This window comes from Ammospiza caudacuta, chromosome 5 (genome assembly GCF_027887145.1).
Source record: "Ammospiza caudacuta isolate bAmmCau1 chromosome 5, bAmmCau1.pri, whole genome shotgun sequence".
Classification (NCBI taxonomy): domain Eukaryota; kingdom Metazoa; phylum Chordata; class Aves; order Passeriformes; family Passerellidae; genus Ammospiza; species Ammospiza caudacuta.
In genome coordinates this window covers 51,480,611-51,504,840 of record NC_080597.1, presented here as the reverse complement: position 1 = coordinate 51,504,840, position 24,230 = coordinate 51,480,611, and the positions used below count along the sequence as shown (strand labels likewise).

At 36.6% G+C, this 24,230-nt stretch overlaps 1 protein-coding gene across 1 annotated transcript in view; it reads left to right on the top strand.

Annotated features, from left to right (window-relative positions):
• Window positions 1–24,230, top strand: part of DOCK4 (dedicator of cytokinesis 4) — a 224,171-nt gene that overhangs the window by 157,797 nt on the left and 42,144 nt on the right. The window contains exons 25-30 of the mRNA XM_058804667.1: window positions 1,305–1,439; window positions 5,381–5,479; window positions 11,705–11,799; window positions 19,231–19,306; window positions 20,854–20,954; window positions 21,571–21,629. Coding sequence (XP_058660650.1) covers window positions 1,305–1,439; window positions 5,381–5,479; window positions 11,705–11,799; window positions 19,231–19,306; window positions 20,854–20,954; window positions 21,571–21,629 — 565 coding nt within the window. The remainder of the gene's footprint in view (window positions 1–1,304; window positions 1,440–5,380; window positions 5,480–11,704; window positions 11,800–19,230; window positions 19,307–20,853; window positions 20,955–21,570; window positions 21,630–24,230) is intronic.

Genomic DNA, 24,230 nt, shown 5'->3' with positions numbered 1-24,230 from the left:
TCTTCCATTTGGAGTCACCAAACCAGAGATGTACACAATTACAAGTGGATATCTACATAAGACTCTCCCAAATATTCAGGATATACAGATACTATTTTTAGTATTCTTTGAGTAATTGAAATTGTTAAGAACTTGGTGACTTCGGCATGTTTTTTTGGTACATCAGTACAGAATTTCAGTCCTTCCATTATAATTAAGATGATTTTGAGATTGAGGGAACAAGTGAATTTGCAGTAAGGCAGCTTTGAAAATTAAGGCTGTTGCTCATTCCAAAAGTAGTTTGTAGTAGTAAAGAGAAGGGTCCCCATGGTGGATGCAGTTCCTAAATATACTGTGTACTGTCTGTTGTCATAAGAAGCCAGTTTAACAGTTCTTTGATGCTAGATGAAGGGATAGAGAACATGGCTTGATACTAGATTCAACTTAAGTCTAAAAAGGAATTTTGAGTGTTGTTACAAATCATATGCTTTAGGGTGTCTAGGAAGCAAAACTAAACAAAAGAAAACCCCAAATCACTCCTACACCTCAATGTCAGTAAAGCTGATCTATTTGTTTGTCAGTTGAGTTTTAGCTTGGTTGTGTGCATTTGATTATTTAGTGTTTCTTTCTGTGAAGAAGGGTCATGGTAAACAATGGATAAAATTGCTCAGATTAAGATGTTGGTTTCTGCTGCAGTGGAGACTTTAAACATTGAAGGAGGGAAAGCATATTTCCATCTGAATTAAAAAGGAGATGTAACTACAACTTGGCTTTATCTAGTGTTTTCATGCTGGTAACTGAGGTATTCACGAACTGATTTGTTTGTGCTGCTCAGCTGCTGGGGAGCAGCATAGCTGGGCCTTACTGATGAAGCATGTCCTGAAGGTTGAGCACCATCTGCTTATTTCTGCTGATAGTTTCAAAGTGTAAAACAGGATTTTGCTTTTTTGGATTTTAAGCCTTTCTTGGCAATTTCCCCAGAAGATATATAAGCGTTACCTATAAAAATCTTGCCCGAAAAGTTTTTGTATATTATTTACTGCTTTCTTCTAAATGTCAAGTGAAGAAAATAGAGCTATGGTAATTTAATGAATATTTACATATTCAAAATCATCCCTGTAACTGTGATGCAATTAATGGAAAACTGTTAGGAAAAAAAAGAATAGAATTAAACAATATCTAACAACAATTAGACAATAGTCCTTGTTTCTTGAATGTAGCATTCATAGTGAAAGTGTAATTGGTTTCTACGACTCCATCAGAGGAATTGTAATTGTGGTCATATTTCTGTTTTAAAATCTTAAATGTTTTATTTCTTATTTAAGGAAAAATCAGTCCTGGAAGAAATTGATGTGATTGTAAACAGTCTGCTAGATATTCTGTTAAGGACCATACTAGAGATCACCAGCCGACCACAACCATCAGGCTCTGCTATGCGCCTCCAGTTTCAAGATGTGACTGTAAGTTTCTTGCAATGAAAGAGCTCACAATTGTCACTGGTTGGACTACTAGACTTGTGAATATATTGTCTTTATGTTGCAATTCTCAGTGTTAGATTTGTGTATAAAAGAGAGAATGAGGAGAACAATGAAAACCTTTCTTGCATTCTATTACTTTTTAGTGAATATAGTAATTTTTTTCATTGTTTATTTATAGATTGTGACCAAAAAAAAAACCAAAGCAAAGCAAAAAAACAAGCCCAAAAGATAACACTTCTTCTGAAACTTTCAGGTTGATAATGATTTCAGTATGTTCCTTTTGTTTGCAATATAATAACTTTCTGAAACTCTCCTTCAGTTTGAATTCCTGAAAATAGAAGAGTACCAATCAATAATAGTTCCTAAAATGCATACATTTTTTCATGATGAAACAACTCTAAAGATGCCTGCAGAATCTGTGATAACTTGTACTAATCTAAATTTATTACTTGAGAGGCATTTTGTTTTTCTCTGGGCTGAGCATTTGAGCTTTGTTTTTGTCACATGAAGCTGAGCATACAGGATAGATTTAGAAGATTAGCAAATGATGTTTTGGTGAACCTGCTATAACAACTCATGGAAATTAGAAGATTGAAATACAGGCATTTACAGAAAGTTTTGTGATGAGCGTTGATCAAATAAAATGAAATGTTATTTTGCTTTGTTTGCAGCAAGGTTTTCACTTTGCTTTTTAAAGGAAAATTGGTTCTAATATAGCCAGGGATGTGACCCCAAGAAAATGTGAGGGGTTAGCATTTAGTGCAGAAAACATACTATGCTGAGTGATTTATCATCTCATACATTTATTAATTAGTTGCTCAGTGTTTACACTGTAATAGTTTTTGTTAATGAATAGAGGGTTGCTTTTCAAACCAGAATTTCCTCTGAGATCAAACATTTCAAAAGCATTTAATAACTGCAGAAAAAAAAAGTGTTGCCACGTTGTTTTGGGTTTTTTTTTGCTTGTTTTCTCTTTTACTTTAGACCCACAGAGAACAAAATGTACATGGAGTATTTTATGGAGCTGACCAAGCTCTGTAATGCTTAATCACTGTGGTTCAACAGTAATAAGCATATAAGAGTTTGGGAGGTTTTTTCTTTAAATTACAAAAATTGCAAATGTATGCCATGTGGCATATCAGGCCACCACAAGGAAATCTAAGCTAAAGAAAGGGTGATAATGTTAGACTGTTAGTGTAGCAAAGCTCTGATTTTATTGGCTTGTTATGAGATATCCCCTTGCTTGCAGATTAAGTTTTCATTAAACAACATGACTGGGTAATTCTTTTACACCATCAAAAAATTAGGCTCTGAAAGTGCTTTCAAGTTGCAAAATTTTCTTTTATGCATGAGAAAAGTCATGTTATTGTCACTGCAAGCTCTCAAAGAATACTTAAGATGGAAGTGACTCACAGCACAGCATAAGGCAATTATATACATTTATGTAGAAATATCATGCAGTATGGGCTTCTGGCAGCACATGGAGCCAGATTCTTGGAACTATTTGTAGAGCATGTATGATAAAGTACTCAATGTGAGTACAGAAGTAGAGTCTGTTCCAGTATATTGCTATTATTTCAAACTGCATGTGTCATAAAAAATTCCTTGTGTGACGTGCCATGGGAGCACGCTTAATAAAATACCCTAGGTTTGAATGAGACATAGTCTTCCTTGTGGAAGTAGTCCCATGTGTCACTGTTTTTCTTCACCAAGAAACAGCATCAGATCAGGCAGCTCCGGGCTTTGTGCTGCTGTGACTCCACCACTTGTTTCAAGCAGCTGTGGTAGCTGGATACCATTTAATTTTCAGTCAGCAGCCTTGTTCAGTGGTAACCTGCAAGGTGGGTGTGATGCTTTAAACTGAGCACGAAGCAGACGCGGCTTCAGGGTGACAGTGTTGCGGATGTTGCGTTGGCAAACGTGGAATTTAATGCAATGGTGAAAGGGAAATTTCTGCTTTGTTTTGTCACTGAATTAGACCTTTGAACTTCCTTCAGAAAAAATGCATTTGCATATAAAGAATTAGCAGAAAGCACTCCAATTAAAGTGAACTTTAATTGATTTTACATCTTGAAAGTTCAGTCCCTCAGAGCCTAAATGAGCTGCAATTTAATTGAAAGCTCCATGGCTTTTAATAATTGTGCTCCTGAAATAAGACACAAAAAATTACTTAAGGAATCTACCTAAGTGGTTTTAATATACTGCTTGGCTTGACTTTTGACACTGGAATTGAACCCTAAATTTTTTTTAGCAAAGTTGTTATGTGTGTGGAATTTGCTTTTGTGCATGATTTGAAAGTTAATCTGTGGCCAACACTGACAGAAATCCTACAACGTGCATTTATGTTGAGCTCAACAAGTGAGGCTGAATGTGCATTGCTATTTTAAAAATCAGCCTTTATAGCTACCTACATTCAAATTAAAAGCTCAAATTTAGAAGTCAGTTAACAATAAGCTTAAGTTTATACTTTTATAACACTAATCTGTCTGTCAACTATAATAGTACAGCTCTCTATAATAGGTTGTGATTTTTAATATACTACTATATAAGTTGAAACAAATGTAGGAACACAGAAAAAAGGTGACTAAAAAGAACTGCTTAAAATGCCTAGGCAGGGAAGGAGTTTTGTAACTCAAGCTAGCAATTGGATATACAGATATTTACAAGACAGCAGCTGTAACCTTTATGTTTATGCCCGGAGCATGAATATTGAGAGATGTTGTAGCCTTAGGGTATTGTTTTGAGATTGTGATTCTCTGTTTCTATGAATGCTGTGTTTACTGTAAAACAAAGGGAAGTGAGAAATTTAGAATCATTACTTCAGTGTAGAAATATCACCATGTTGCCAGTGAAAGCCATCACCTCACACATGATTACCAGGTATAATCACAAATGAATTAGGCCTTCCAATGTAAACTCTAGAACAGTCATTCCTGTGAAAACACATTGCTTCTTTTGAATATCATCTTCTGTTTTTAATGAAGGATAGAGGGAAATATTCCCAAAATTTCACTTGGTGAGCTAATGAAAGGCACAATTTTAAAGTACCGTTATCACCTGTCTGTTCTCTCAGTCTCATTCTCCAATCCTGGTACAGGCAAAAATATATTTCCCATTCTTTAGCAAGCTTGTGAGACTTCAGAATTGTTCTTTCTAAGCATTGGGATGCAAACCAAACCTTTGACTCTTCCCTGTCCTCATCAATTCTGCAGGCAGACCTGACTGAAACCATTCAGTGTTTCTTCCCAGTCCAAAACTGAATAAGCAGACAGGAAAGGGTGAAGGGAAGAGCCTCTTCCTTCCTATAATATCTTAGTGGTTTGTCTGCTCACTGGAGATACCCCGTGCAGTACTCTGCTCTTTCAATGAGAAATTCTACTGTAAGCCCAAAGAAATTTCTGATCAAAACTTTTTTGAAGTTTGTTCAGTCCTACGAATGAGTTTTCTTTTTGACAAATCTTGGGGGTTTGAAATGACAGAATGTTTTTAATAATTCCCAGCTAATTCTTCCCTAAAGGAAAACAATTGCATTCTTCCCAGAATTCTTGCAAAATATATTTGTTTATGTTTGTTTCAAAGCTGAGTTGACTAAAGAGGTTGTAATTCTAGAAATCTAAGTAATTTGTTTAAAAACAGATACAAGGAAAACAAATAAATAACAAATAAAAATTTTACTGGTTTAACCCTGCTGGAACTAATTAAAATAGATTTTTCCAAGCAAATAAACTCCATTTAGGAAAAAATATTTCCTTAAATGGGAAGGAAGTGCAATCAATGTATTTTCACAAAATATGGAGTTGAAGCCTAATTGTAGAATAATTTCCCTTGCATTTGTTAATTATTTTCAAGTGCTTATAATATAAGAGTTTAAGCTCAAGTGCAGAAAACATTCTAAAATTTCTCCTCTTGGCTTATCTGAACAGGGGGAATTTGTCTCCTGCTTATTGTCACTCTTGCGACAAATGACTGATAGACATTATCAGCAGCTTCTGGATAGCTTCAGCACAAAGGAAGATCTGAGGGTGAGTAACAGAATTGTGTTTCCACTTGCTTAGGCCTTTTTATTTCTCTTTTTGATTTATCTCCCTTTAAGATGTCCCTGTGCTTTGACAAATCACTTCAGTATTTAAATGCAATGTATTTTACAGATTAGCTGACTATTGCACAGCTTTTATTGGGAACTTGTGTCCACTCTCACAGGGGGCAAGGCTGTTATTGCTTCTGCAATGATAGCAGAGAGAATTTGGATGGAGGAAACTGTAAATTTTCTTTAAAGCCATGAACTTAGCCTCTAAACCTCTCCTAAAGATTGTGTCAGTCTAAGGTTACACTGCTCTTGTTAGATTCTTACTGTCAGGCAATTGGGGGATTTTATGTTTGGCTTATTATACTTGCTTATTTTTTTCATTCAATTAATTATGTATGGCAATAGCAAACATGCAGCTTGAGAAATGCATAATCAACTAACTCTTCATTTTTCTTAGCTGTGCAGCATGTCCATTGGCAGGAGGATGTGTCAGACTTCTAATGTCTGTCTGCTCATTTCAATCATAGAAAAGAGTAGCTGCAGAGGTCTCTTAAGACAACTTCTACCAGTTTCAGGAATTGAGTTACTGGGTTTGTGGACATAAAACATTTTTAATTCCTTTATGGAGGAGGGGTGGGATTAAAAAAAAATTTATTGAAGTTAAGATTTCCTGCATAAACGTAACCACTAAGATTTCCATTCTACTGGACCCTGGAAAGTTACATAATACCAAATTTGATCCACACAAAAAATCTTGAGTAATCATTTATGCACATTATTTAGCCAGTAATCATGTCCTAATGTGATAATATATTTTAGGTGTCACTCCTTAATTACCATTTGATATACTCGAGTGCTGCCAGAAAGGGGAGTCTTGTCATGGTGCAATTTCAGATTTACTTAAATTCCTGATAGCTGCTTAGAGCTGAAGAGAGCATATCATTTATGAGTGCCTTTTCTTTGAGTGAGGTGGTCATATAGAGCTTGGCAGATAGAAAATGCTGCTAAGAGGTTATAAGAAATCAAGAGCACTACCTAGGAGGTGTATGGGGTGAATTATTGTTATATAAGCAATACAGCATCTATTTTCACCTAGCATAGTTGCTATCCTTAGGCAATTTTTAGTAAATATTATGAAACCTAGGCATTTTTAGTTGAAATATTTTACCTTTTGTGTGAGTTCTGAACCTCTAGGTATTCCTAGAGGTTTCAGGCTTTATTTCTGTTTGATATATCTGTGAAATACAGTGTTGAGTTTATTCAGACTTTTCTTCCTTCTAGAATTTTTCATAAAAATCTTTGGAATTAATGCTTGAATGGTGTTTGATTTGACACATTGAAATTCCCCCCACGCACATACTCTGCTATTACACAGAGACATATGGAAAGCAGCTGTAGCTGGTGCCATCAGCTATCACAACAGAGGTCTTAAGAACTCAAGTCCAGAATTTCTTATTTCCATTCAGATCTCATCGAATCAGCATCAGCTCAACCTGTGATTCAGTGGTAGGAGTCTGATCATCATCATTGCAGCATTCCTTCTCTTCTGCATCTTAAATAATATATTGTTTTTTCCCCTCACTTGGAAATATCAAATATCACTGAGAGCAAGAGGGAAAGATGAGAGTTAGTGTGCGAGACCACCACTGCTGTTAATCATGAGGTGATTATGTATGACTGGGCTATCAAAACCATCTTGCTACTTCCCTTTTTACTTTTCAGCTTTGATTGCTAAGTGTGGAATTTTCTTTGCTTTGAGATATCTTAGAAAACTATATCAGTATGGATAAATGAAAATTCAAAAGCTGTTAATATCAGAGATAAGGCATTTTTTTTCCCTGAGATGCTTTAGAAGCTAAAATGGTAGCCTCAGTTAATCTAGTGGCTAGTTGGGATTTAAGCTTCAGTGATAACTACCATCAGCTAGCTGGATTTCTGACTACTCATTTTGTCCCTAGTCAGTAGTATCAAAGTGAGCTGGGTCTTCCTGAAGCCACATTATGAGTTACAGATCTGATAGGATATGTCCAAGGGAAACCTTATCTTATTTACAAGGGAGTGTAACCTAGGCTTTTGAATTACTTTGTGCTCTGCTTTTTGGCTTTAGCTACCTCTGGTTATAATAACCATCTATACTAAAGAATTGGACACTGGTACCACATGGCATTTCATCTTTCTTCCAGACTAATTCTCAGGGTGACCATGTCAGTACTTGCATGAATGTATGTTTGCACAGCATTTGTGATACTGTTGATAAAAATACCCCCAGCAAATGACTTCTCCAAACAAATACTCACTCATGAAGGTACTTGCAAAGAAGGAAAGAAAGTTTTGCAGTTCTCTTTTGTTGTTTAGCAGTGTATATCAAACTTACTAAAGGCTGTTTCCATCTTGCTAAACAAAGAGAAGCAAAATGGAGAGTTTAAAGGAATGACACGTACACATATTTATATGACATGCATCTGAGTGATGCCTTAAATGAGCAGTTGCTTATACAAATATTCTCTTTTTTTCTTGTAAATATATTTATCTAAAGTAATTGACATGGTGACTGGTTTTATGAGCTTCTTAAGAGAGTTTTTTTCCAGTAAAAGCAGAAGATAGGGAAAATATTATATTTGAAAAGATGCAAATAAAGTATAAAAGAACTGACAGGGGTTTCATGACTGAGTGGTAGAACCAGATGCTATACTTCACTCTCTTTTTTGAAACCCTGACTTTAACAAGACAGCAATTTTAAATGCTTCCCTTTATCTTTCAATATTATTTTAAAGTTATGATCTTTTTTCTTACCACAAAATGCTTTCTACTCCTAGTATATATATTTTACAGTAATTTATAGAACCAGAGGCAACCTTCTAGGCAGATTATTTGCTGCTGTGGAAAATCTCAAATATAATTTATGACATAAGGTAACAGTGGAAGCTATGAATAGCAAGAGATCAGAGGGAAAGTGAATGTAAAAACTTATGTTAGCACAATGCAGCTTTGACCAAAGCATGGTGGCATTGATCAATATGTTTGGGGTTTTTAATTAATAGATTAGAAGAAGACAAAACAAGTAAGCACCTACCAGAAGGCCTAGTTTTTATTCATTGGCAGTGTACCGACATAGTGTGACAGAATAGAGATTTGATGAAGGAAAAGATAATATTTGATAGGGATGGGTGTAAATCTTACTAGTTCTGTCATCCCTGTCTTCCAGCTCCAGGGCCTGAGCAGGGTAAGGTGGGTGCCATCCCCTAACACCAAGTGGATTTATTCCCCTGCTCTCTAATGGCCCCTGGGACACAGGCTGTGTGAGATCCCTGGGCATGGGGAGTGTCTCTGGTGGAGAAGCACAGTTCCAGCCACCATCCTTCCCCTGCTCTGCAGGGACATCCACTCACATGTGGGACTTCTGAAAGGATGAGTTTTGGGGCAGAGAGGTGGGTCTAAAGCCACTCATTTAGGTGGCTTCTGATGTAGATTAAGAAAGCAATGAAGCAGAGAAGATCTTGAAAAGGAACTGGCCAAGGGATGGATGAGTTGCCCAGGACCAGCCAGCTCACTGTGGAACCACCCTCTTTCTTACTGGCTTTTGGCACTCAGGACGCTCTACAAAGCCTTGATATCATGTAGCCCGGTAATCCTACAGCATGAACCAAAGTGGAACATGATGCAATTAGCTTCAAAGTGGACTCTTGACCCAAATGAAAATGCTTTATAGGTGTACCCCAAGAGATCAATGAAGCCTCAGAGCTGGATGCAGCACTCCAGGTGGGTCTCACCAGAGTGGAGAAGGGGCAGAATCCCCTCCCTTGCCCAGCTGGCCACGCTCTCTTGGTGCAGCCCAGGCTGCAATTGGCTTTCTGGGCTGGGAGGGCACTTTGCCTGCTCAGTGCAGCCTCTCATGCACCCCAAGTCCTTCTTGGCAGGGCTGCTCTGCATCTGTTCATCCCCCAGCCTGTGGTGATACAGGGGTTGCCCTGACCAAGCTGCAGCACCTTGCCCTTGGTCCTGTTAAAACTCATGGCATTCCCATGGGCCCACTTCTTGAGCTTGTCCAGGTCCCTCTGGATGACATCCCATCCTTCAGGTGTGAAGTGGTTTAAATGGCAGGAATTAGTAAACCTTATAGTTTATTACCAATTTAGTACTACTAATAAGATAATATATAGTATTATCTTACAAATAGAACTCGACCTTATGAACGCTAAGTAGAAATATTAAGAGATGGTATTTAGAGTATGTAAAAGACAAAATTACTTCCTTTGTGTCTTTTAAGATAGAAGACATATGAGACATTAATTCTATCTGTACTCAACCAACCAAATGTTAGCTGACTTAAACTGCCGGCAGAAATGTTTTTTAAATGTTAAAATCTGTTACTAAATCTATGTTTTGCAGCTAATATTGCTACATTGATGACACAATTTTCTATTTTTTCAGTGAAAATTAGAAATAATTAGCCTGGTATTAATGATTCAAAATGTAATGCCAGTGTCTACATTTACTTTGTTTTTAAAGTTTGCTTGGAATAAAAGATGTATTCTGATTCTAGCCTAGTTACCCAAAGGATTGAAGTTCATATGATCTTTCTAACTGTTATTCTTAATGACTTTTCAACAAGCTATCTCAAAGGTGCTATGTTTCCACCTCACACAGACCTTGGGTTTTAAATCTTCACACCACTGCATGGTTTTATGGTTTCCCAATAACATCCATTTGGCCTCTTCAGTTCAGCAGTCCACTGGTGAGATCCCTAATGGCAGAAACATGTATTGTGTCTGGACAGGAGATAAAAAGGGAATATGAAAGAATCTGGGATGTTATTGGGAGATGATATGCAGCAATGTTCAAGCTATTGCCTCATTGTTGGGATTATGGCACAGAGCTGTGGGATTACTCACAGGGGAGGGAGGTAACCTCTGCAAAATAAAAAGGCACTTAAATACAAAGTGCAAACCTATAAAAAAATGGCCTGGCATAGCTGTGTTGTTTGTAGAGGTAGGTACTTGTTTATCTGTAAAGCTGGTCACCTGCCTTCAAACAGTACGTTATCTGCAGTGAGTATTATTTATACTCCTTAATACAGATAATTTTTTGGCATTTTGCTCAGAAAACAGGTTGTCTCTTTTATGTAATCTTCTGTGGTGGGTGGGTGTGGGGATCTCATCTGCCTTACCCAGTGCCTGTGTTCGTCCCCCTTTACAGTGATTCTCTAATGAAAGGCATCTGTTGTGCAGTGCCTGTCATCTACACTTTGGTAAATGCACTCCAGAATATATTTTGGTGTTCAAAATTATTTGTATCTTCATCTCATCTGTGTTTTGAGGTAACTCTCTACAAATGATGTGGGCAGAATGAATACCAAACATTTCAAGGTCAGGTACTGCACTGGTTCTGTTAGATGTGTTTATATCACTTGCCTCATGCTCTTCATGTTGTCAACAGCTCGATTTTCATACTAAAAGAATACTGCCAGTACCATACATAATCAAGATGGTTCCTTGTTGTTAGTTTTATTTGTGAAAAGAAAAACTGAATAAACCCATGTGCTGAGAGGAATAGTTTAGTTACTTATTAGTGAGTTACATGACAAAGGAAATGATAATGTTAAAAGCTTTCAGGCAGTGCTTTCTCCATTCAAAGTAGCTCACAGGTGTTGATTGTTTTATTTAAATCCAGCAAATGAAGCAGAAAGGTTAAGTGACCTGCACACAGCCAGCCAGCTGCACTACCACTTATGGGGCCTGGGCATCTCGACTGGAGTCACTGGTCTTTGTCAAGTCAATGACAAAATTGTCCTTACACTCTCTCTGCTGCTTTTAGAATGAATCTTGAAAGTGATGAAAACCTGGCATGATTAAGGAGATATTCTGAACTCTCTGGTGTTTGTAAAGTGCTTTTTTGATTTGCAAATTGTTCTCAACATCGCATTTGTGGAAGTGTATGGGTGGAAACCAAATGCATCTTTGACATTTCTTTTATGCATTGCTGTCAATCAAATGGAACATTATATTATTTTCATCACTTTAAGAAGAAAGGATTAAATCACTATTTGAAAATTCTTGGGAAGTAATAAAAAAAAGGCTTTCAGAGGTTTATCTATGGTGAAAATAAGTGGAATTCTGCTATTTCTATAATGATTTTTTTTCTCTCTGATTAAAATACTTTTAAAGCTCACTGCTCTTTTTAAAGCAGCAAAGACATATGACTACTTCTTTTCCTTCCAAAGGATTTCCTGCTGCAGATTTTCACAGTGTTTCGGATACTAATACGACCAGAGATGTTTCCAAAAGACTGGACAGTCATGCGTTTGGTTGCAAACAAGTAAGGCATTTTTAATGTTACTAAAAAGTATGAATAGTATTCCCAGATCATGATAAAAATAAAGTTATATGGTGTTTGTAATAAAAATTTAATGTGTTTTTAAATGCTGGCTGCAATTTTTCTTCTTTTAATTTAAGATTTCAAATCTCTGCACTTCTTTTATACCACAAATTTATGATATAATCTATACCTCTTTCTGTTCTGAATTTTAGTAAGCACATATAACTGGAAAGTCAGAAACACTTTTACAGAATAAAGCTGCAAAGCATCAACAGCTTTGTTTTCCAAGTAACAAATGACAAGTCTCTAAGGAACTTCTTTTCAAATCTGCTTCTTGAAACTCTGAGTTGGTAAAGATCTGTTTGCTCTCAAGAAGAAATTATTAACTGTAATATTGTTAAAGATGCTTTTGCATGTTTTTTCATTTAGTATTTGTCAGAAAAATCACAAATCAGGAAATGCGGTACAGCACAAGGCAACAGTCATGTAAGGCTCTAAGCACTGCTGAGTGAGATTTTCAGAGGAATCCTGCCCATCAGCCATTCTTTCTCTGCTCAGGCCTTATTTTTAAAGAAACGAGTTCCCAGCATTTTTAAGAAGTAACTACAACAGGTCTGAAACAATATATTAAGTTTTATTTAATGTCTATTACCACCTATCCTTTTTTTGCAGTCTTAGCTTTAGATCAGATAACCCAGCTGAGCAGTCAGCACAGTTATGCAAAGAGTGTCAGCAGAGGAAGGATGCTGTGTTGGGAGACCTAGGAATCCAGAATGAAGGATCATTAAACTTTCATGACACATATTGCAATGCCTGATTAAAATTCAGTTTTAGTCTGCATTGTGCCTGCTAGCTTCAAGGCCAATTTAAATTTGTGGTGCTATACATACTACTAGTAGCAATATAATTGATACAATTAAATTTAACAACACTTGGGTTTATGATCTTTATTTGTTATGTGTGTGTATGGGTATTTAAGCATAACAGTACTCATTCAAACTTTGTCATGACTTGAAACAATTTTTTGTTAATTTTTATTACCTCAGTGCTGCTAATCTTTTAAAGTTTGAATTCCAGAAAAAAAAAGTTATTAATTAAAGAATGGATATGATCGTTTGTTTCTGTGTATGATATTAAATAAGGTATGACTGGTACCAGTCTACATTTAGTAATTATGTTTAAGAAATAAACAGTGAAACACAAGAAAGAAGGAAGGAAAAAAAAAGATAGGAACTTTTAGACAAAATGAATAATCTTAGAAATTTTTATGTATTCCAGTAACAGCTGGCTTGGCAGATGGCTTTGCAACAGCTGACATGTACAGAACTAAGGTTTAGGAATGACCTTGGCATGAGCTACATAGCTGGTGATACTCAGATGATACCAAGTTCTGCAAAAGGAGCACTTTTCTTTTCCAGTGTTTCAGTAACCATAACACATCTCCCTTTATTAATGCATGTCATGTTGTTTCTGAGCATCTAGGAGTCTCTGCCCAGTTCTGTCAGGCCAAGAAGATAGGCAGAAGCTGACAGTAACTGCTGGTGGGAATTGGCCACGAGGAGCTCATCAGACCAGCTAACTGATCCTGATAACACAATTCCATAAGCACTTCTGCCCACTATAGCAAGTGGGCTATGAGCACATCTTTACCAATTCAGCTTTGAATAATTGCTTGGCTAGGAATTTGTTCCTATGTGGAGGAAGAGCTAGTTTGCTGTGAAAAAGAGGGTTGACCAGGTGTATTTAAATGTGTGGTGAAGGCTGAAGCCTCGTTATTCCTATGTTCCTATTCTGCTCCTTTTTGAGGCAGCAGAAAGGAAAATCTGCTTCTGTTCTCTCGTCAGCTGCAGAGAGTTTTTCCAGAGCTGTTTCTGAATGGGAGCTTCTTCCTTTACCTCGTGTTCCTCACTGCAATGGCAGTGACTGCCTTCCTTCAGCTTCCTCAAAGTGTTCAAAAGCACAGAGTAGTAGCTTTGCTAGAATTGTTCCAGCCCAAAACATTTAAGTGCAAAGGAAATAGCCTAAAGGCAGGATGTGAAATCAGGCACTGCTTGCCCCACTGAGAGAAGTGAGCTGCTCTGCCTGAGCATAGGAAGAGCATGGCTTTGAAGAATGCATGGGTTGAGATGCAGAGGAAGGCTAGTTTGGGGAGGTTTAGTCTGATTGTGGCTATTATTAGTCCTAGTTGGCTTGAAGTAGACTTCATCAGCCAGAGCACTTCCAGGGATCTGAGACTCTTCAGGACTGAAAGCAGAACTTCTTGAACTCTCTGCTCCATTCATGTCTAAAAGAAAAAGCTAGAAGTTCTAGCCCATCTTTTTAAGAGCAGAATTGAGTGATCCAATAACAGTCCAGGTCTTTTCAAACTTCTGCTTCCCAGGAATAAAGCAGGTGCTGTATTTCCTATATCCCATGGCTGCCTTCTATCTGTCTGGCCTCTCACTCACTGTAGCTCACCTGAAGGCAGTGTGTGTGTGGTCACATCACCCATCACTGCCATCACATCAACAGCTGCACTGCTTTCCTCCCTGTGCCTAGAGTGATATACGAATTCACACTGTCTGATATTTACAGGAAGAAAGATTTAGCCTGTCTGAGCCTAGGGAAGAAATAAGTCTTAGCAAGGCTATAATCAAGGAGTAAGCTTTTCCTGAGAGAGAAATTACTTTTTTTTTTTCTCTTATGTATGCAGAACTAGATTTACATGAAATATTTTTAAGTCTTAAAATGCCATAATTTGTACACTATACAGTATTTACATATAAAAATCTCACTGCCCCCTGGTTCCTAAGGGCTTTTCTTCTTTCTAGTTGCAATATTTTCAGTAATTATGTAGCATCTGATACTTGGATGCTGTCTGGGAAATTTTTAAAAAACCCACCAAAACCAGAAGATACTATGAGCTCAAGAAGTCAAATCTGTAACTGTTCAGAAATTAAGATGTTTCAAGATGACACATACATGATCTATAGTTCTGGATGTTCTGATGCCCAATGTGTGAAAGTATTAATGGCTAGCATTATAAACTGCCAATTGACTTCTAAAATTTGGGAAATAAAGTAACATTTAAAAAGGCAAATTTAGCACTAAAGCAGAGAAATACATTTTTGAGTTGTATTTTGTAATGGAAAGAGAACATGCAAAAACATCCTTAGCTCCTAACAGTTGAGCAAAGAGAAAGAAATAACTGTTAAAAGTTTCATAACTGTGTAATATCTGAGATAATCAGCCCACATGCAGGAAAGCAAAATAATTACTTATGGTCATTTAATATTTCTAACATGAATGTTACTACTAAGTGAAAAATATGACTTTATGTTTACGATGAAAATGATGATTTTAATTTCTTTCTAAGTTCTAGAAGTAGACTTTCTACATCAGCTAGGTAGTATCTAGCTTCTATTTGTAACTGCAGAGGAGCACCACATAATATAGGAAGACGTCAGAATCAGTTGCCTAGTGCCAGAGAGAAATACCAAATTTTATAGCAAAATATGCCTGACTAAAAATGAAACTTCTGGAGAAGATCTTCACAGTTTCACCTGGAAATCTCTGTGTAATGGTCACTGGCTTCAGTTACCTTAAAGTTAGGAGAAGAATGACCTGTCTAATCCTAATGCCTGGCTTCTTTTGAGAGCAGTTAACACACTCAGCTGAGCTTTTCAGATATGTTGTATTATTAACAGCTGAGGAGGGACTTGGAGAGCAAAGGAGCTTCAACTACTTGCTGAGCAAATCTTTGGTATTCAGAATATACTATGCCTATGTATCATAGGCAAATGCACAAAGAACTATTTTTCTGCTTCTTGGTATACAAGAGGCTTTAATTTTCAAGATCTCTGTGTAATTACTTAATTATTATTACTTAATTACTTAAATTATTATTACTTAATTACTTAAAAATGTATAGCCTATCAGCGTTCTGCGTAATGGTAGAGATGCTAGGTCATCGAATCCTCAATTTGAATATTATAAGCATGCAAATAGATGTACAGATAGTATTACTTATAGTAAAATAATTTATCTGTAAAGTAAGGTTTACATGATATGTTGCTTACACTGAAATTTCAAATCTATCTACTGACAGTTGGGCATAAGTACTTTAAGCAGAGGATCCTTTTGGTTATAAAAATCAGTAATGGCTAAAATACATTGTTGTTATTATTATTATTATTATTATTATTATTATTATTATTATTATTATAAAAGTAACTCAAATGGAATACACAGTAAGGGAAGGTATCAAATCAGCATTAGTGTCATCATAATGGCTGCTCTAAAGAATCCTGTTAGCTCCCATGGTGTGGGAGTCTGAGACTCCTACAATGAACAAAAATTCTTGCTTTTATGTAATACATAGTGTTGCTAACAAATTTTTGCTTTTATGTAATGCAAAATGTTGCTAGCAACTGAACCTGGCATTCTGTCCTTCACAAAAAAACATATATGCATAGGCATGCATATATAAATAAGCTCATAAACCTATAACAATAGATAAATACACATTTATGTGATTCAAGATTTATTTCATTTCTTTATGAAATATGAAAGAAATTTCTGTTTGAATACCTTTGTGTTTGGGATTATTTCACTCTGATAGAAAAGAATGGAATGAGAAGCTAATGCTACACATTTGTCCTATATCACCATGGAAAAGGAAATTTTCATTTTCTGCCACTGGCTGCCCAGGCAAAAGCCAAGTTGCCAGAGCATAGCCCAGGCAGTAAGCAGTTGTTGAACTTCTGGGTTTTTCAAAGAGCTTATTGCAGAAAGGTTTGCCCTGAAAATTTGATGGAAAAGCCATTCCATCAACAATGGCCTTACCAGACATTGGGTTAGCATCCTGTGTATGAGTCCAGAATAACTTAGTCGCTAAAAGTAGAGGGTTTTCTCCTGTAAAACAGGTATTCTGAACAAATATGTGGCAGGTGGTAAGTGGAAGAAAAGCAAGTTTTGTCACAAGCTCAGTAGTTTATAGTTTGATACTCAGATGGATTTCAAATGAATGTTGTTGTTGTTTGGCAATCACTGGCCGGGAATCAACTTGGAATGTGAGTACTGTACCGAACCAGGCAGCTGTCCTCTGGCTGCTGCCTCTGCTTTGTGCATTTCTGCTTTTTTTGTCTATGAGCATCCCTAGCGCTAGCTTGCTTTCTGTTCTACCTGATTTTAGACTGCTGTAGATTCAGAATAACAGATGGTAGGTCGAAAACAATGTCTTCAACCTTGTGTGTTGCATCTGGTGTTTTGAGGTTTTTTTTATCTACAACGTATCCCCTCATGTTAGACATCCACATTTTATCAACTAATCCATACCATAACTTTGACTTACCAAATAAATGAAACCTGAGCTAAGTTCCCTGCAGGAAGAAATACTTGCATTGCAATTATTCTGTTATCTCAGGAACATTCTTCAAAAAATATTCTGAAAGCTGCATTCACTTCATAAGACTCGAAGCAGATCTTTCTCTTCAATTTCACCTGCCATGGAAGGAATGTAGCAAGAAAGGAATTGTCTCAGACATAAATAGAACTATGTCATGTAAACTTGGCAGTATGGTTATGGATCTTGTGGAATTTTCTCTTGAGCACTGTTTTCAGGGATTTATTACTTTGGACTTAGATGGAAATTTCATATAGCAAAAATTCAGATGAACTGACTTTTTCTACCAGAATGTCGTCCTGAAATATACCAACTATTTCCATTCTGTGAAGCATATGGACCTTGAATTAAATCATGCACAACAACAAGAATGACAGGGCTCTGTTCTTATCCATGCCTCCATTATTAACTTTGCTTATACTGCATTTTACTAACATTTCACTTTGTGTTCCATGCTGCAAGAGCAAGTGCTGTACACAGGCTGTAACTCTCCATTGGTGAAAAAGTGGGGCTAACTTACTGATGAATGCTAAGCATGGAACACTACTTGGATAGAAAAGTTACAGTGTAATCCTTGAGAAAATAATATCTATGAAAATACACTTGAGCAGTGGAATAGGAATAAATAAAACTTGAGACTCAAGACCTGTTCTAAAAACAGTCTCAGAACTGGCTGGTGCAGGTGTTCAGGCACATCAAATGCAAAGGTAAAGTTTGGCAGGGACAGTAATTTTAAAAATAGGAGGATGGAAGTAAACATTTAAACTACTAATATGTGAAATTACAGATAGCCAGTTTTTATTTATAAATGCGAAAACTGTCCAAAGTTCTAGAAGAAAAATATAGTCTATATTCTAGGTGGATTGGCTTACATTTAATTCTCCAGTGTTGTAAAATGAAAAATATTGTAACCTTGAAATATATATACTGCTGTTGTTATTTTTAAGTCTTTTTGTCTTGAAAGCATTGCAAAAAAATAGTAGAACAGATTAAGTCCAAAATATAGAAATGGAAACACATTTTAGCATTGTAACAACATGCTGGTCAAGATCTCTGTTCAAAGAAGAACTAAATGTATTAATAATAGACAGATGGTAATTAAATGAAATGTGTAGATATAACCCTTTTTCTCAGAAGATCTTTAAACAGTTGATTGTTGTAAAATACATAACAGCAAAAATATTGTCTCTCTGTGTTTATCTTTTTTTCTCTCCATAAGTATTCACTTCTGACTATTTTCAAAAGTAATGTAATGCTTTACATGGATTTCTAGCTTGACTAAATATGTTGGAAGACAAGAGGTTAGCTTAAAGTTTGAACCACTGAATTAGGTGTATTTAAATAATCTCAAAGAATGTTCTGTTTCCGTAGATTACCAAAGTTGGTTGCTACAACTAAAGAAAGCCATCATTGATCTCTGGTGACAACCACTGTGAGAGGATCTTGGTCATATATATTTATTTAAGATAATCATAATTCATGCAGGTGTAAATGTAGGGTAATATATGACTTTTTGCAACATACATTTACAGCATAGAGATCTTTAGAAGCAGATCCTTCTCTCAGAGCTCACACAGTTCTGCATTTATCTGTTGTCATTAAAGACACTTTTTGTCCATAAGGGTGTCAGTGTTGAATATTAGCATTTACTAAATATTTTATATTTATAATCTGTATGCACACATTTTCAATACCAAGAAAGCTGAAAACAAATTGTACAACTGTGGGTATTAATACTATTAAGGTGTATAATAAATCTGAAATCATAATTATTTTCAGAACAAAGTTTATGATCAGTCTTGATAAATTATGTTCTATATAGAATGTCTGGTTTTGGTGCACCTTCTTTCAGCGCTCATTATCTTAATGAGCATGTTTTCTGTTAATAGATGTTGTTAGGTATTTATATGATATGTTGAAAATGTATTATTTAATGCCACCAGACACGCTACATCTATTTCTTCACTGGAAAATTGTCCTGCTTTGAGCATTAAATATGAATTTCCATATAATGAAAATTCCTGTATTTTTCATTCTTTTCTTCCCAGTGTGATCATTACTACAGTCCTGTACCTTTCAGATGCACTTCGTAAAAACTTCTTGAATGAAAACTTTGATTACAAGGTAAACAATAGATGCAATAGCTGCTATATCATCCTGGGGCTTGGTGGTTATTACACTTAGCTCCAGCGTCTAAATAGCTAGAATATGTACAAAATCAGCAATTTCAACTGCTCAGGGATGTTTTTTCCTAAATACAGGACTATCTTATAAATGAGTGCTGCGAGGTTTTTTTTTTAATTTCATCTAATTTTTCATTTTGTTATTTGAGCCTCTTTGTTAGACTGCTTACTTAGGATTTTTGTGTAGCAATTTTTTGGTTCTTAAAAACTAATGAAGTTATTTAGCTGGGTTTTTGAGTTATTGCAGAGGGGAAAGTATTTCAGATTTTTAATCAATGCAGATTATATAAAATGCAGATTTATATTTTTGTAGTTTCTCTCAGACCAATTAACATGCTGCATAATTAAAATTAGAAAATTATGACACTTCACAGTGAATGTAGTTAAAGATGTTAGTGCATACCTCATACAGTGAGATACTGCATTTATAATAAATTGTGAATTACAGATTATGCTTTTAGGATTCAGATGAGAAGATCTAGGAATGTGTCTGGAAAGACACATTTCCATGGGAACAAACCTGAATGAATATTCTGCCCAACCAAGAGATGTTAGTCCAACTGCTGCATCATGAAAAGTGCAAAATGTCCTTCCTAGAGAAGACCCTGAGCTCCTGTTGACTTCCAGCAGGGTTGTGGATGCTTCTCTGAAAATCCAGACTCCTGTTAGATAGATAGGCGGAAATGCAGATTTATCTGCTTAACTGAACATGAGGAAGCCTATTCTTTATGAATTTATGTAAATTCAGAGCTAAAACTGCTGAAAGAATTTCCTTTAGACAAGGCCTCTATATTGCTTAGACTTGATTAGCAATGTTATTGCTGTCCTGCTGAACTGCAGGGCCTGGAATAGGGCTCCCTTTACACTTCCAGTCATGGAGCATCTATAATTGGGTCATAGTAATTAGTATTTCATTTTATCTTTAATTTTATCGCTAAGTTTTCTAAGTAGAATATTCAACATCTATTTCATAAAGCATGAGCACAAAAAAATCTGTATATTTGCAACATCTTAAGAAAATTTGGCTTTAGTTTTGTCCAGTGAAGCTTGCAGCAAGTGAGACTTGCAAATAGTATTATAAAATCTGATGGACAGAGAATGTCAGTCCTGTTATGTGATAACTTCTGAGGTGTCAGAATTTTTTGGGTTTTGGACTTATGGACATAACTCTTATAGTTTTATATTTGAATATAACCAACGGAAACTTTCAAAAGTAAGGCTTCTTGATTTGGAGGGATGAAAAAGTCCAATCTGTAACTTTGAAACTTTTGCATTTTGAGATGTAGAATATGTAAAAGATGCATTTCTGCTGAACATCTTGGGGCTGGTGGAAAGTATATTTCGAGTCAAAGAAATTTAGTCTAAAGCAGGTGGACTAATTTAGCAGTTGAAACTGAAACAAGGGCTGTGATTGGAAATTTTGCTTCTTGGGTGATCATAGATCGTACTGAGAAAATGAAATGACCACATGCCATGTGCTTATTATAGATATGGGATTCCTACTTTTTCCTTGCTGTCATTTTTATAAACCAGTTATGTCTGCAACTGGAGATGTTCACACCTTCCAAGAAAAAAAAGGTTTTAGAAAAGTAAGTATTGCTATCAGCTTGTAGAAAACTGTAATAGATTTAAAATTTCTCAAAATGCAAGACATTGGATGTTGCAAAAGGACCCACCAAAAGAAAAACGTAATGGTATGTCCACTGACTAGAACAAGAGTTGGTTCTGGCCCTTTGTACAGGTCTTTGAGCCAGTAACCTTCATAAGTGCCTAAACTGGGAGTTTCAGACACTGGGAGGAAAAGAGCCACTCATTGCCAGTGAAAGCATTAGTCACTCAGACTTGTTCAGGTGCTTCTGCCATGCTATTGTATGTATGAGTTAATTGTATGTCTTGAAGCTACAGCAAAACCATTTGCTCTCAGAGAGAGAACTGGAGCATGTTGTGGCAAAAATAGGTTTTGCTTTGCAGCTGTGTTACTGATGTGTAGCATTTTGACAATATTTCAAATAAACCTGGGTTCAAAAATCCAGTTTTAACGGGGTACAATCAAAAGAGCAAAACACTTGGGAGAAGGCAGCAAAGGATTTTTTTTTGGAGATGACAAATGAGACATTTCATTTATTAATGTCACAGAATGGCATATAAACTTGATTTTCTTAAATTATCTTTTGCTTTCTTGCTTTATTTTTTAATACACTGCAGATATGGTGACATGCGGGTAACAATGGGATGTGAAATCTTCAGTATGTGGCAAAATTTAGGTAAGTGATTAAATACATCATCAGTAACTCTTAAAATGAAAACAAATTATTAGTTCTTTGCCTATTATTTTTACTTCCCAGTGATAGATGAGTTGTTGATAATTACATTCAAGACATGAAGTCTTGATTCAAGTTTAGCAAAACGTTTGCCATTTATAATTCCCTTCTTTATAGCTAAACTCAGCTTTCTGTGCCTTGATACTGTAGCTGACCCATCCTCTTTTCTTCCCTGACAACTGAGAAAATACCATCAGAGAAAATTGAGAAAGAAAGTACTACTCTTTTTGGGAAGAATTATTATGCCTTGAAATATACTTAGGTTCTTATTTTTAGTCCTGTTGTCAAATTGTTGTTTAAGGACAAGACATGTCTTAATTCTGAAGGTCTCCTGAGATCCTGGATTTGCATCAAGTCTTCTCTGAAGTCTTAGTTGCACTAAAATATAAAGGCATAAACAAGTCAGTGACTAATGTATAAATGAGAATTTGGACAACATGGGAGAAATGCCTGCTTGAATATAAACTTAGGAACACATTTATATTTTTAGGCAATAATTGTACAAACTGTTTGAAATTATGAGTGTCAGAGAAATGCAGTTGAACATTGTTTGGGAAAAAAATATTTTACTTATTTACTGTGGGATCTCAGCACCTCAGGATGGAGGTGCAGAGAGGCCGAGACCACCCTTGGGGGGCTCGGGAATCCTGGAATGTTGCCAGAAGTGTCTGGTGGCAGGATTTTGATCCTACACAGGAGACGACACCTGTATGAGGGCTGGGAGGAATTCACTGGGTGAATGGTGAAGGGATAAGTTAGTTAAAGTGTAGAACACAGGGTTTAGGATTTTGGTACAGGGGGGTCTAAAGAAGTAAGATGGAGGAATTGGGGCGTGTCCTGTCCTTCTTCTTCTTCTTCTTGGCCTCCATCTTCTGTGGTGGTGGTGGCACTTTGGGATTGGTCATTACTAAAAGTGCACCGGTTAATAAGGGTAGAAGGTATTGGGGAGAAATAGTAAATATTGTATACGTAACTTCAAGTATAAAGATAAGTGACCGCCCAGGGGGCTCGCAGTGTGCCCATGGCTGACTTGCTGTGCAGACCTCTGTCGGGCTGAAAGAAAATCTTTTAGATAAACAATTAATAAACACCGAGACCGAGACAAGATCAGAAGTCTCTCCTCGTTCTTTGAAGCGTCGGCTCTCCAAGGCCATCCCTGGGCCTTTCCAGGCCACCTAAACAGCAACAGCCAGAAAACCCTACAAGTGGCGTCCCTGGGTGGGCACGAACCACCAACCTTTCGGTTAACAGCCGAAAACACCACAGAAACCAAAACAGCCGAGAAACCGAGCAAGTGGAATTCCCTGAACTATCTCCCGGCCGAACATAAATCAGCAGCGAAAAGAAGAACGCAGAAAACTTTACAATTTACAATATTTAGTATTGCTGACTTGCTGAGACATCCCTCTATATTACATGGATACGTGGTGGGTATTTCAGAACTGGTGTATCAAGGATATTTTCCCAAGGATATTCTCCTGCTCATACATCTTAGTGTGCATCACCTCCCCACTCATATTGTTCTCTGCTCAATAGAAGCTTGGGATGCAGGCAAATGACGCCTTTCAGTAGGGGTGAGTTTTGTGGAGCTCATCTCCACAAAACTCACCCCTGTAATAAGGAACTCATCTGGTAATATGTCCAACTAAATGCTAGGATATTTATTTCAATTGGTGTTGTGCTGGTCAACATTTTACAGTTCTTGTAGCAGTAAGAGTCATGGTAACCAAAGCCTTGATCCTTGTACAGTCACCTTGCTTTCATAGGGATAAGCATCCTAGGATGTTTCCAGAAAAGGGAGTTGTTGTTTTCCTTTGCGCAAACTCAAACACTGAACACACAGCAACCAGGGGTAAATGCCCACTGGAATATCCAGAGGTAGGCTGGATGTAAATGAATTCCTAGCTTGGAAAAATCAATGCATCCTGATTCATAATCTCTTAATTTTGAGGATGTCAGAAGTCTCACTTGTGGAAAACTGAAACTGAATGGTCAGTGTTTACTGTATGCCATTTCTGCCATTTCTAGCTTTTCTGGCAAGAACTTAATTTTCCTTTAAGTGGAATGTGGTAAGATTTAGAACTGGTTTTAAAGCAAGTTGTTTTGAGAACAGCTGTGTCATATTTTTATTCTCCTGCTATTGAAACACATATTTCCATTTCTATACTTGCAAAACTAAAGATGGGTAAAAAACAAAGTACTTACCTCTTTCTGATGAGCACAGAATACCAGACAGTTAACCATTTTGTAAACACAAGGATGTAGAGATTAGAAACCAAATTATTCTCGTGAAATATAATATTTATAATATTATAATAATATAATAATATTTAGGAGGGACGTTGAGTTGCTTAAGCGTGTCCAGAGGAGAGCAACGAGGCTGGTAAGGGGCTTGGAGCACAAGCCATATGAAGAGCGACTGAGGGAGCTGGGGTTGTTCAGCCTGGAGAAAAGGAGACTCAGGGGTGACCTCATCACTCTCTACAACTTCCTGAAGGGTGGCTGTGGTGAGCTGGGGGTCAGTCTCTTTCTCCGGGCGACAAC